Source organism: Bison bison, unplaced genomic scaffold (assembly GCF_000754665.1).
Source record: "Bison bison bison isolate TAMUID 2011002044 unplaced genomic scaffold, Bison_UMD1.0 scf7180017864050, whole genome shotgun sequence".
In the NCBI taxonomy this organism is placed as follows: domain Eukaryota; kingdom Metazoa; phylum Chordata; class Mammalia; order Artiodactyla; family Bovidae; genus Bison; species Bison bison.
The window spans coordinates 4229679-4244261 of record NW_011494622.1 but is presented as its reverse complement, the minus strand read 5'-3'; the positions used below and the strand labels follow the sequence as shown (position 1 = coordinate 4244261).

At 47.5% G+C, this 14583-nt stretch overlaps 1 protein-coding gene across 3 annotated transcripts in view; it reads left to right on the top strand.

Annotated features, from left to right (window-relative positions):
• Positions 1-14583, top strand: part of ACSL1 (acyl-CoA synthetase long-chain family member 1) — a 64864-nt gene that overhangs the window by 4791 nt on the left and 45490 nt on the right. Inside the window, exon 1 of one of the 3 annotated variants that reach the window (XM_010835762.1) lies at positions 374-515. The exons of 1 other annotated variant lie outside the window; for it this stretch is intronic. In XM_010835762.1, coding sequence (XP_010834064.1) covers positions 458-515 — 58 coding nt within the window. In that variant the 5' untranslated portion in view covers positions 374-457. Of the gene's footprint in view, positions 1-373; positions 516-13313; positions 13395-14583 lie in introns of those variants that run through there. One more of the 3 variants, XM_010835763.1, reaches the window with a different exon arrangement.

The window sequence follows — 14583 nt, the reverse complement described above, 5'->3', positions numbered from 1 at the left end:
ACATCACTCACTGGAACCCTCAGCCGACAAGAGCTGGTGGTTAAAATGTTGAGACACTCGCATTCTGGTTAGAAAAGAGCTGCTACCCCGAGTACCACCCACCCCCACCCCCCACCACATTCAGAAACCGAAGGGTTATGCCAGGCCGGGGGAGGCTCTCCTGAACCCTGTTCTGGTGGTTGGCCTACTTCTGTTCCAGTTGTTGGGTGCCTAGGTGTATTGGTTCTTCAGTTTCTGAGTGGCAAGCCGCTGCCCCACCCCTCCCACCCTTCCTTTGCCTCTTCATATGTGCTCAGCTCAGTTCCCCCAGATAGGCCCCCAGCCACATACTCAGCTCTGCATTTAGCAGACCTGGTCACTGTCATTTCTGTGTCTTCAGCAGCATTTAACACAGGACCTGACTGCTTCTAAGTACTTAATATCATCTGATGACTAACTGAGGCCAGGAGACATTCAGATGGACAGTTATCCCATAGATGCTGTCACTGAAAAGAATGTACGTTCCATCGTTCAAGGTTTGTATAATCCCTGCAAGGCTCAGATCTTGTAGCTGACATCAAGCTGTTGAAAATCCCCAGACCAAAGCCTGTGCTTTCCCGGGGTTGAACTTGGCAAGCCAGAGGGCATTTGAGGTCTCTCCGGGGGTAGTTTGTTATATTTGAGCAACAGGTGGCTATGGGCTTCACAGGAAGAAGATCAATGTCAAGTTCTAGACAATGTTACGTAACTGTACTGTAGCCTTCATTTACCTGGTATTCCTACCAAAAATCCTACCTTGTTTCTGTGTGGGTGGTGAAATTGTCAGATAGATGTTTGTTCCTCCTCTAAGACAGTTAGCCACGCTGTGCCTCGAGCAAGCCTTGGAGGTGCCCCAGACCGAGCAGGGACCTTGCTGTCAGGCAGTCCAGCCAACCACCTCACGGGGGAGGGACCCGCGGTCACAGGGTACGCCAGGCAGCTTGAGCAGCCTGGATGCCAGAGGTGGTGCTAGGCTGAGTTTTCCCTCCTGACATGAGTCAGCGACGAATGCCTCCGACTCCATGGCATCTTGGGAGGGCATGTAGGGACTCCAGCTGTGGGGTCTGGGACAGACCACCTCTGATGAGCCAGCCCCTCGGCCTGCCGGGGGCCTTGCCTGGGACACTTGGCCTCCGCACTGAGCTGGGTGCCCATGACCCTCACTGTCCTGCCCTCCCCAACATTCTTCTTTCCATCACGGGGCCTTGCAGGGTATTTTTGTCTCCTTCCTGGATGGCAAGTTCGTGGGCAGCCTGGGCGGGCACCGTTAGCCCACGTCCTGGGTGTGGCAGGCTTCCTTCTGCAGGTGCTGCAGTGAGCAGTTGCATTTATTGCCGCCCACAATCGGGAACTGACCGAGACTCTCGGCAGGCAGGTGACACAGAGGAGGAACACTAGTCTCCAAGATTGGGGGCACTGCCCACCCTCTGTTGTGGGGTAGACCATCTATTAGGGTGCAGGTGGATGTGTTACAGCTTATGTAGATGTTTATTTTTTAGCTTTCTTTTCAAATTCATAATTTTGTTTCATAACATCCAGAAAACATTTATATATAGTTTATAAATAAGTGCATCTACATGTTAGGGGTACATTTATGTATTATTTTTGATGCATTATCGAAAATTTCAAGAGCCAGAATAGTAACTCCTTCTCTGCCAGCAGTGTGGCGAGATCCTTCCAAGTGCCATTTTTAAAATGGGTTTCCAGGCCCTCCTCCAGGGGATCTTCCTGACCCAGGGATGGAGACATCTCTTACGTCTCCTGCATTGGCAGGCAGGTTCTTTCCCACTGCTGCTGCTGCTAAGTCACTTCAGTCGTGTCCGGCTCTGTGCGACCCCATAGACGGCAGCCCACCAGGCTCCTCTGTCCCTGGGATTCTCCAGGCAAGAATACTGGAGTGGGTTGCCATTTCCTTTTCCAATACATGCATGCATGCTAAGTCGCTTCAGTCATGTCCAACTCTGTGCAACCCTATGGACAGCAGCCCACCAGGCTCCTCTGGCCACAGGATTCTGTAGGCAAGAACACTGGAGTGGGTTGCCATTTCCTTCTCCTCTAGCTCCCTAAATGTGTGTATATATGTCCTTTTTTTTTTTACGTGTCAATTAAATATCATGCTGGATTGGCCACTTCAAATCAATGTTTGTGTTGGCTTTCTTTGTTTAAACCTTTGGTCAGTGGCAGGTGGCCATGTATGTGCCAGTCTTAGTCTTCTTAGAACCAAGTCCCTGAAGCTGTAGAATCATAGAGCTAAAATGGGCCTCAGAAGTGTCACCTGAATGATAGGATGTTTGGGATTTGCTTTGGTTTTTTAGAAACAGATATAGAATGAAACAACACTGACCAGGTGTCGATCGTTATTAAAACGGAAGCTGGGATTATTATGCGTACATGGTGGCTTCTTGTACTACCCTATATACTTTTGAATAGATTTGGAAGTTTTCATAATAAAAATGTAAAGAAAGCATAAGGGGGAAATAGAGACCCCAAACTAGCATTTGCTTGTTCCAAGGAGGCCAGATTGGACGATCTCTCTTCCCCTCCCCCCACCCCACCCTTCCTTCTTTTAAACACTGGGGCATTATTCTGTAACTCTCTGCAACTGGTTGGATTTGTTTTGTCTTCAGCTTCCCCAGGGCTAATCACCTTTTCTTATAGTTACCTGAACTCTGGATGTAACCCTAGCTGCCAAGGGCTCGCTCACCTCTCCACCCACAGTGAGCCAGATCCTGCTTAACCTTTTCTCTTGTCTCTCCCACTCCAGCACCACGGAGGGCATCCCCAGGGCTGAAATCTCTAAACACTCAAAAGTGGATTTCTTCCAAGCTTGAGAGCAGCTGGCCTCGCTCTGTCTCTGGGTCAAAGTCTGACTTTTATTCAGTTTTCCACTCACCCCTGCTCTGTTAACTGTTTTTTGGGTTTATCCATCCCTCTGAAGCCCTGCTCTATTTTGAGAGGTGTGAGTAACTCTACCCAACCATGTGTCCCCTTAGCCTTCTTCTCCAGGTCACTGCTATTTGATCCCCGTGACCTCTGAGGGCAGCAAGGACTGGGCTGCTTCCTCTTCCATTGGCTCTTGCAGCTAGCCGATGCCCAGCCTGCGGCCTGCCCGGGGTGCTCTCCTGGGAGAGAGGAGTGTCCGGGCCTCTGGTGTATGTCCCCAACGTCTTTAACCCACCTGCCACCCCGGTGACTCCCAGCACAGGCAGGGCCTTGGTGTTCGCTCACCCCTGCCTGCCTTTGCCTGTTCCTGTCTGGCTCCTGGCTCACTGGACTGACCTCCCTTTGCACTCCAGCCCATACACAGTGCTTTCTTACCCGTCTGGCTGCCAGGGCCCTGGATAGTTTGGTTCACTCCTGCAGATGCGTTCACTCTTAAAGGTTAGGACAGGTGGTGAGAGCTTAAACATGTCTTTTCTGGGAGGGGCTTTCACCCCATCTGTCATTCTGCGGGAAGGGCAGTTTACCACCTGGGACCCTTTCTGGAGCAGGTGAGAAAGGCATAAATACAGGAGGAAAAGAACTGACCTGACCTAGTTATAGCTTCTTTATCTTGAGAAATTAAAAAAAAAAAAAACCAAAAAACACAGAAAAGTACAAAGAATAATAAAACCATAAAGCAGACACCTGTAGAATTGATGGTTTTTAACAACAGGTTGTTTCCTTTAGATGTTTTCTTTTTATACATCCCGCTGTCACCCAGAGTTTCTGGGTGGGTGGGATCCTGTTATTTGGTACTGAATGCCAGGACTGTGTGGCCAGCTTGGGCCTCTTCTAGCATCGTCTCAGAGATGCGGTGTGGTATGTTGGTGACAGAAGGGATGAATCTTCCCTTGTTCCCCCTTTCTCCCTGCCGCCCCACCCCCCGCCGCCCCAGCCCACCCTGGCTGCAGGGGGCGTCGGCTCAGGGGTTTGCAGCTCACGGGGCACGGCCAGTCCCTGGACAGAGAGCTCTGTGCACGTGGGTCTCGCGTTCTTTCCTGATTCTCTTCTGCCTCCTCCCGTAGCCGCTACTGGAAGCTACATACTAGCTTTGGACAGAGCGTCTGAGGGGACCCAGGACTTTGGTCCCTTCTCTGTGTGCAGCTCCTTGAACAAATGGACCTCCTCCTTGCAGTCCTGAGGCCTTCAGAGGAGGGCCCCTGCCAGCTGGGTCCAGCGCTGGCTGTTGTGAAAGGACTTTGGTCCTGTTTCCTCTTCGATTGTTCTCCCCATCTCTTGGGAGCCTCCTGTCTCGGGGTTTACTTTGTGGTTTCTTGCTGGCCAGGGAAGTGGAGAGGCTTTTCTTCTGGGTCGTTTCAGTGGCCGGAGGAATTTTCCTTCTTCTGCAGCTGTGATCATAACAGGCTCTTCTTGTATTGCCTGACCAACCCAGACCACGGCGTCATGGTCTATGACATGCGGACCCACAGACGTAATGAGGGCCCTCCCTGTGCGCAGATCAGCTGAAACCACACGCCTGTCAGACCTGCTCGTGAGCAGGGAGCTTGGCCCGCAGGAGCCTCTTCTGCCATGGTTCTTGCAGAAACCTTGGGTCAGCCTAACAGACAGCCTCCCGGTCTCTGGCCGCTGAAGCAGAGCCGACGGGCCACAGGGCTGCACTGTCCAGGGCTGTCCCTTGTCTGACTCGTATCAGGAAACGCCCCTGTGCCCCTACCTGACACGTATCCAGATACTGCCTCATGGTCGTGAATCGCTGTTTAAAGGGAAAACATGTTGCTTCTCATAGGAATTTTGTTTTGAATGGAAATGTTTCCTCTTAGATCCATTCTGTCCTGGCTCCTACCCGGAGGCTCTGAGGTGACCTGGATATCTTCACTGGGCAGGGCCTGACTGTAATTAGCACTTTCCCAAGTGTGTACCTGACAGGTCTTTGGGTGTTGGAGAGAGGAAGGAGGAGAGCCGTGTGCCTGGTGTTTTCTCTCTGGGGAATGCTGAGCAGGCAGGTCCTGCTGTAAACATTCCTTGTGTCCCAGATGGCCACTCTGGGCGTTTCTGAGGGCTCCTCATGCCAGTCCCTGGGTGGCGTCTCTGGTTTGGAAGATTTGCTTTTCTGTCAGGGGAAACACACTTTCAGAAATTGGTGGCCAGCCCTAGGGTCAGGCTCTGGACTCAAGACTTTCCTCTGGCATTGGCTGTTCTACTTAAGAGAGGCCTTTGTGCTCTTGCCTTCCCCATGGGCAGCCTTGATTTGTTTTACACTAACCTACACAGCAAGAGAATTCCACAAAAACATCTGCTTCATTGACGATGCCAAAGTGTTTGACAGTGTGGATCACAACAAACTGTGGAAAATTCTTAAAGAGATGGAAATACCAGACCACCTTACCTACCTCCCGAGAAACCTGTATGCAGGTCAAGAAGCAACAGTTAGAACCAGACATGGAACAACAGACTGGTTCCTAATAGGGAAAGGAGTACCTCAAGACTATATATTGTCACTCTGTTTATTTAACTTCTATACAGAGTACATCATGTGAAATGCTGTGCTAGATGAAACACAAGCTGGAATCAAGATTGCCAGGAGAAATATCAATAACCTCAGATACACAGGTGATGCCACCCTTATGGCAGAAAGTGAAGAGGAACTAAAGGGCCTCTTGATGAAGGTGAAAGAGAAGAGTGAAAAATCTGGCTTAAAACTCAGCATTCAAAAAATGAAGATCCTGGCATCAGGTCCCATCACTTCATGGCAAATAGATGGGGAAACAGTGACAGATTTTATTTTCTTGGGCTCCAGAATCACTGCAGATGGTGACTGCAAGCATGAAACTAAAAGATGCTTGCTCCTTGGAAGAAAAGCTATGACAAACCTAGACAGCATGTTAAAAAGCAGACACATTACTTTGCCGACAAAGGTCCATCTAGTCAGAACTATGGTTTTTCCAGTAGCCATGTATGGATGTCAGAGTTGGACCGTAAAGAAGGCTGAGTGCCAAAGAACTGATGATTTTGAACTGCGTTGTTGGAGAAGACTCTTGAGAGTCCCTTGGACTGCAAGGAGATCAAACCAGTTAATCCTAAAGGAAATCAACCCTGAATATTCATTGGAAGGACCAGTGCTGAAGCTGAAGCTCAAATACTTTGGCCACCTGATTTGAAGAGCCAACTCACTGGAAAAGACCCTGATGCTGGGAAAGATTGAAGGCCGGAGGAGAAGGGCACGACAGAGGATGAGATGGTTGGATGGCATCACTGGCTCAATGGACATGAGTTTGAGCAAGCTCTAGGAGATGGTGGAGGACAGGGAAACCTGGCATGCTGCAGTCCATGGGGTTGCAAAAAGTCGGACACGACTAAGCAACTGAACAATAACAGCACAATCACACTATTGTGTGAATGGATGTCTAAATTTCTGCGAAGGAGAAGTGGAGATGATTGCTTTAGATAACCATGGGGTGACATCATGCATAAGTTCGAGTTGGGAAGGAGAATGTATTAAGGCCGCGTGTCAGGGGTGGCTTGCCCTCTTGTGTGTCTCTTTGCCTCCACGTCCTCTGGAAGGTGCTGCTTCCTCCCAGGGCCCTCACTCACACAAGCAGCGTGGCTGCTGAGGGAAGAGGCTGAAGTTTGAAAATACCTTGAATACCCCCTTTTGTCTTTGGAGAATCACAGCTCTGTGTATATGATACATCTTCTGGGGCTTGCAGCAGAGAACCAGGCAGAATCACAGAGTTGTTCGTGACTCAGGAAGTGTGTAGGAAGCACCTATTCTAGACAGGGCACCATGCAAGGGCCTCTTGAGACAGGTGGGCCGGGGTGACACCCCACCAGGAGGGGGAGCATCTCCCCAAGGGGAGCCTACACCCACCAGAAGCACAACCCAGGTGCTGAGGACCACGCAAGGGCTGGAACTAAAGCATGCCTGGAATTCAGAGGAAGGACTCGCTGCTTCTGACTGAGCAGGTTCTGTAAGAATTTTCTCAGGGAAGCAGCCTCTGGCCTATTTGGGTAGGAACTGGGCATCTTATGGCAGGACCAGGGAGCAGAGCTGTAGGTGAGGGGGACCATGGAGCCGGTGTGGAGGGGTTTTGAACCTTGGGTTTTGAGGTGCCAGAAAGGGAGGAGCTCAGAGGAGGAACGGAAGTGATGAGCAGCAGGACCTGTGCCTCTATGCAATCAGCAGGGGAGCCCAGAGGAGCACGCAGAAAGGACAGACCGTCCGTGAGGGGCCTGCAGACCCCTGCAGCCTTCCCTCCACTTCATGGTTCTACCATCATCCTCCGGGCTCAAAAACTCAGCCTTCCAATTCCTTCCCCCCCTTTTTTTTTTCATTTATATCCACTTAGTTACTAAATCCTGGTCAGTATTTTTGTAAGTGATTAAGATTTTAAAAAATTTCTGATAAAATATATACCATTTTAAACCACCATTAAGTATACGGTTCGGAGGCATTAAGTACATTCCCAGTGTTGTGTAACCATTACCATGTTCTAGCTCCAGAATTTCTCATCATCCGAAACAGACACTGTACCTGTGGAGCAGTTAACTCCCACCCACCCCACCCCGGGGTAGCCTCTATTTGTGTCTCTGTGAATTTGCCTATTTTCGGGCCCTTGTATAAGCAGGATCATACACCATTTGTCCTTCTGTGTCTGACTTCTTTTACTTGGCATAGCACTTTCAGGGTTCGCTCACGTCTTGGCGTGTATCAGAATTTCCTCCTTTTGTAAAGGCTGAAGAGTATTCGACTGTGCTCAAGCCCCATTTGTCCCTTCACACTGGGAGTCACACCCCAACTTTTGAAAGCCCCTGGCTGTTTATTGTCCTCTGTGTTGTGTCCCACCTTCGTCTGGCTTTGAATCTCACCACGTACACTTGCCTCTCTAGGTGCAGCGGCCTTTCCCTTGGCCCGGGCTCTGGTCCTGTTCTTGTGTGGAGCTGGGCGGGGACTTGAACTTCCCTGCTCTGTCTTCTGATCTTTCCGTTGATGGTAATGACTCCGTGCAATGAAGACTCTTAGGAGCCTTAAGCACGCTGTCACGGGTAACTGCTCAGCACCGGCCTGACACAAGGCGCGTGCTTAGCTAACAGCGGCCTCACAGACGTTGTCATCTCATGCTGATTTCCCCGAAGGTGTACCTTCCCTTCTGCTGTGTGACTCACCCCTGTCATTCGTTCCAGATTAACTTCCCCAAATCCTAGAGGTGAGGTGGGGAGTCACTTCTCATCATCCTGTTTCTGTCTGAAGTTAGACCACACTCATTTCTTGCCTCTGCACGCAGCTCCCCCAGAAAAAGTCTGGTGTTTTTTTTTTTGGCTCTTACTTAAGCCACCTCATTATTCTCTATTTATTATCTATACCATTGTTATGCAGTTTGCTTCAAGCTTCATGAATGGGGTTGCAAGATTTTGGCAGATCCCTGCCCCAAAGAAGGTGAGGTTTCCCCAAACTCTCTTTCAGTCCTCTTTTAGAGTCTTACTAAGGCTTTTCCATTTTGGAATGCTCTCTTGGATGCTATTTTGAACAATGTGGAGGGGGACACCCAATCTTGAAGCCAGCCCTGCCAATCCAGGTCTTCAGTTAGTCCGTTCAGTTGCCCAGTGGTATGACCCCATGGACTGCAGCAGTCCAAGTTTTGGGTTTTTATAAAAGGCTAAGGCAAAGAAATTGAACACTGGCTAGGTAATTACTTCTGGGAGCTGGGCTTTACAAAGGCAAGTGTTGGATATTTTTGTAAAAAGCAGTGACATGTTTGGTCTAGTTATATGAATATGGACCTGTAGGACAAATTTTTTTTTTTTAAACTGTCCTAATATACAAATTATATTCCTGTAACTTAGGAGAATTTTTGCAGTGGTAGCTGCAGATAGAACTTCAAGAAATGCTTCCATTCAACCAGCTTAAATGGAAGAGAAAACTGTGAAGATATGCTATAGAAAACTTTAATCCTCAAAAAATGGCTTTGGGGTTTCCAGAGACCCTATTGGGAAAAGCACGTTCAAAGACCTTGAATTCATGAAATGTGAATAGGAAAACAACAGATATTTATAAAGTAATGTATATTGTTGGATGACTTAAAAATATGTGTAATAGAGAGACTGTTATAAGTAGACATTTGACCAATCCCCCAAAATATATCCGTTCCAGTGGGGCATGTTATATTTGGAATTTCTTTATTTGGGGGCATATGTGGTAGTGGTGACCTGTGGCCAATGTGAATGGGTGAGGCCTGGCTCTAGTCTTATGGGTTAAAAAAAATCAGTCTAGCCCTAAACTTGCCTGGGAAAGCTGTGTGTCCCACTCTTGGACAACTTTAAGAAGGTGAACAGAGAATGGTTGAGTATAGAATTATTCAACTTGCCTCAGCTATTTCATTAAATCAGCTTTCAAAACATAGAGCATCTCTGTTCCCTTTCTCCTTTTAAAATCTTTTTGGAAATTGACCTGGGGAGCCACGGAATCACTTTAGTGAAAATTCAGCGGGTTTAAGGTGTTCTTTGCTTCCTTGGGAGGGAAAGCCCCAAGGCAGCGGATGTGGATAAATTCCCATGGAACTACTTGTTCTGTGTGTCCGGGGTCCTGCAGTGACCCAGGTGGTCCTTCTGTGGCTCATACTCAGGATGAGGAGATGGTCCTAGGGCAGTGACCATGGTCAGAAATTCCCGCGTGGAATGAGGTTGGGCCTATGGACTTTGGCACCACTGTGGAGCTTCTGTAGCTCCTCTCTCTATGGAGAGCCCGACTGCTCATTTAGCTCCAGAGGGGATGGTTTAAGCAAACCTAGCTTTAGGTACTTTGCCAGCCAGGGTTAAGGAGCAAGAATCCAGTGGGTTTGGAGAGGCCCGTTGAAAGAACAGCACACGGCCTGGCCGCTGCTCTCTTGTTGCTCCCGAGGCCCAGCTCTGCCCAGCTAGTGCCAGACAAAGAGGGTGCTTTCAGGGCTCTGTAAAGAGCCTATTGTGCAGGGGAGGAGGTGGAGCAAGGAACGGCAGTGTCTTGCCAGCTCGGCCTGCTGCTTTAAGGCGAGATGTCAGGACTTCCTCGTTTGCCGCTGCCGGGGCAAGGGTGCTATTTATGTGGGCTTGTTGGAGGGCTGCATTCTTGGTGAAGTAGTCCGTCAAACCGCTGTTACTCAACTGGATGAAAGCTTGAGGACCTTTAGAAGGAGAGAAACATCCACCTCACTCATTTTGGGGGTTTATAAATGACACAAAGGAAATAAAATGCTAATGTAAGTATCTGTTTGCAGAATCACCGGAGCTGTGTGTGTGTGTGTGTGTGTGTGTGTGTCCTTAGAAAACGATGCTCTTGTGAGTCACACAGAAAGTGACCCTGAGCCACTCTTTTCCTGGTGCAAATAGAATGGTAAGAGGTGAACCTTTGTGTACAGTGGGTCTTGAACCCGCATGCTCCGAGGCTGGGGGTGAAGGGGGAAGATGCTAGCAGCTCTGAGGGACATGGAGGGTGCGATGGATTTCAGACGCTGAGCTCTCCTATTGATAATACCGTGGCATGTATGTTCTGGAGGGATCTGTAGAGGCTGCCTGCTGTCATGATTCCTAACCTGGGGCGTGGACTGCAGGGACCTTGTGAGCCCCAGGTGCACAGAAGAGTGTGCATGTCCTGAGTAGAGAGAGTCAGCTGCCCAGCAGAGGGTAAGAATGAATCCTGTCGAGGAAAAAGTGTGAATGTAGTTGGGCTGGTGTCCACGTCTTGGGAGATACCTTTGGGAAGCCTTGGAAATGTCCAGCCTCAGTTTCCTCATCAGATTTTATATTGTGCTGTTTAGATAAGACACACGACGTGAAAACCTTTCCAAAACACAAAATTGATACTGTGTGGTTTATCTCTTTTTCCCAAAGTTCAGGCAGCTGGATACTAGGACTTGTGTTTTTCGACAGTCATGCAGTCGGTTTTGATTCCCCTGCCTCTACATCTGTTTCCATCTATTTGAAGGCGTCCTTCACTCTGGTTCTTTGTGTTGAGCTCCTGCCAGGTTTTTGCCACCCTTGGGATGCTCCCTGCCATCCGTAGTGTTAGACTCCAGCTCTATAGGAGAGTCGAGAGACTCAACTGAGCAAGCTCACGTTCTGTAGCTGTGGGAGTAGCTTTACAGAAGGAGAGGCAGGCTGTCACTAGTCCCGTGTCATCAAGAAATACTGGCTGCTTAAGCCTTTAAGCTGATTAAATCATGTTCTTAGCAAGCAGTACCATGAGTATATAGCCTGGCTATAAAAACTTCCTGAGATGATGATGTAGAAATTTGCTTTTCAAAAAAATTAAGGAAACTATTCCAGCTAAAGCACCGTTGGAACAGTAATAAAATCTGGGTTTTGTTTATTTTACTACCACTTGTTGACTAGTACGTGTGTCTTGTGATACTTATAGAAGACCTGATGCAACTTTTTAAAGCCTGGTGTTTGTGTTCACCTTGAGCATTTAAAGGCTATTTATTGTAGGCAATTTTCTTTGCATGTAGGTCTGCCTCCATTTCTAAATAGCCTAAAAGCTTTTTCCTTAAAAGTAGTTAATCAGAAGGGAAATGATTTATAATGCCCCCCATTCACATTTAAGAGTTGTTCCTTACGTGGTCCTGTATGAGATATTGGGTTTGTTCTTCATTGCGTGAACTATAGTTTTCCCATGTACGATGTTAGCCAGTTTGTTCAGCAGAGTTGATTTGCACCTTTTTACCTAGCTGCCATCTAAGAAGTGGGAATTAAACTGATACTGAAGCTCCAATACTTTGGTCACCTGATGTGAAGAGCCAGCTCATTGGAAAAAGACCCGGATGCTGGGAAAGACTGAGGGCAAGAGGAGAAGGGGGTGACAGAGGATGAGATGGTTGGATCACATCACCAAGTCAATGGACATGAGTTTGAGCAAGCTCCAGGAGATGGTGAAGGACAGAAAAGCCTGGTGTGATGCAGGTCATGGGGTCGCAAAGAGTCGGACATGATTAAGTGACTGAACAGCAACGATAACCTTGTTGTCATCACCCTGTAAAGATAAAGAGTTTAGCTGGATTTAACTTCTTAGCCTTACAGATTAGTACCTAGTAAAAAGTTTTTGCAGGGATGCTACTGAATCAGCAGTTTTCTGTTTTGTTTGTTTGTTTGTTTTTAAGTTTTCTTTCCTAGATTTATTTCTAGAAATAGACTTATTTCTTTTTTAGTACAATGCCGGCTACTTGTAGCTTGGCTATTACCGATGCTTAAGATAAAAAAGTTAATCACTTGTTTATGACAGTGTTTGTTTTATGGGGGGATGATTTAATATTCTCTCACAGGGCTGTGAGTCTGTTGAACAACTCCTGTAAATTCGCATGAAATAATGAAAATTATTTCAGGGACTTTGGGGAGACAGGAGGGAAGGGCAGGGATGTGTGTAATAAACTTGAAGTGCCATGGATGATGAAGACAGCCAGAATGATTAGAGGGAAAAGGAGGTATGCACATTTTATGCATAATGTTTCTGTGCATCCGTGGAATTGCAATACTGTTTATGAAATCTAACCACTTGGGGCTACTAGGACCTGGACTCTGTCTGCCTATCTTTAAAGTCTCGGTGTCAACACCCTCTCCTCAGAGGGGTCTTCCCTGATCACTGGATCTTAAGAGTGCTAACACCCCACCTGCAAACAGATAACTGCTTTTTTTAAAGTTTGTATCTCCCTCACTTGAACTTGGGCAGACTCCGGGAGATGGTGAAGGACAGGGAAGCCTGGCGTGCTGCAGTCCACGGGGTCACAAAGAGTCGGACACGACTTGGTGACTGAACAACGGCAGTCTCCCCCAATAGCTGGTTAACCCATTGAGAGCCCTGACCAGGTCATGGGCACCGTCTTCCAGCCCTTAGCCTACACTAGATGCTCACATTTGGTGAATGGCTGGGGTAGGTCAGTCCGAGCTATGAATTCATCTAGAAGAAATCTGCTGTCAGTGTACGGCTGACAATCAGTTCCTTTCTTGATCTGTCTCATGTCTGTTTGACATGACCACCCAGCATTTGATCATTCATTTCAGTGTTTTGTTTTGTTTCTTAAATATGCCCATTGTCTCTCTTGACTGGGGAGGCGAGCAGAAAGAAACCAGTGTCTGCCTTTGGAACTGGCACCAGCAGTGACACTAACTGATGCCTGTCCCTGCCCATGGGTGGAGCAGTGGGGTGACTGCTCCCAGCTTCTCATTGGCCCACCCTCCACCGTCTGTTCTCCTGAGAAGTCACGTATGGATTTTGTCTGCTAGTTACCTTTAGCCCAGTGGGCAGCAGCACAGGACTGGGCATGTGACGAATGCCCGGAGAGACCTTGGCAGGCTGTGCAGGCAACGGCTGAGCGCGTACACCCCTAGCCCCCGCCCCCACCCCCGTGTCCTGGTCCCTTTCTGAGGTTGGTGTGTCACCCAGCAGTCAGCTGTCGGTGGCACAGACGGTGAGTGCGTTCTCTCCGCAGTGGTGACCTGAAGAAATGCACTTAACCTGCTTCTTCTCTGTTGTCGTGTTAAAGCTAGAAATTGTCTGTGTCTGTGTATATGTGTGTGTCTTTTCTGTACGCCGGCCCCAGGCTGTGGGAGCACAAGGCTGGCTGTGACATTGCCTTCTAGAAGTACTGATGGCCAGGGAAAGTTCTTGGTATTCTGTGACTGTGAAGATATTTATACAATAATATAGATTTAAATTTGAAGAGGATTTCTGTATCTGAGGGGGAGAAAAACTACTTTCAGTCTTGGGACCTAGCTATTTAAAAGAACATATAGTAAGGAGCTCAAACATACTGTCTGAATTTATGATAAAGGTTACCACTTACCGCATTACAGGGGAGTTTTCTGAGAAGTCTTTCAGATAGTTTACTAGGATTTCCTGCCATATGTGTGCCAGACATACTTGAGAGTAGTTACTGATCAATCATTTTTTAATTAGAATTATTATTTGTTCTCTGTACTGCAGATTAATTTTTTATATCATTATATGTATATAAATTGTCTATAATATTCAGTTAGAGGCTTTTCTATATATGTGTGTGTGTGTGTGTGTGTGGCTGTTCATCTGATTTTCTTCTGTGTATTTTGGCTTCTTAATTTTGCATGTAAACTCCTTGTAGATAAGTGTCAGTTTTTATTACCTGTATCTCTTATTGTTCCTCATGCAGGAGAAATATAGAATATTAGTAGAGGAAATAATAATAATGCTCAGCTTAATTGAACTCATTGTGATGCCTTGCACCATTCTAAATTCTTTATGTGAACCATAAAAGCCCTATGAGATAGGTGCTGTTTTTACTGATGAAGAGACTGAGGACAGAGAGGGGAGTGATTTGTCCCCAGTTATTCAGCAAATGAACCAGGGAGGCAGGATTTGGCTCTAGAATCTGGAATCTTAAGTACTATTTTACACTTTCTTTCAAATACTATTCTGTAATCTCTCTAGATAGTTGCTGAATGAATCTCTCTAGATATTTATGCACACCCTTTTATTATTTAGCTGTAATAGCTTGAGGAATATAAAAGACACTGTTTTATCAGGATAACTGATTCCAGTTTCCCCTACATCTACGTGGCTGCTTTTATGCTACAAAGAGTGTGGGGAAGGTGAGAGACACCCCACACACACCCTGAAACCCA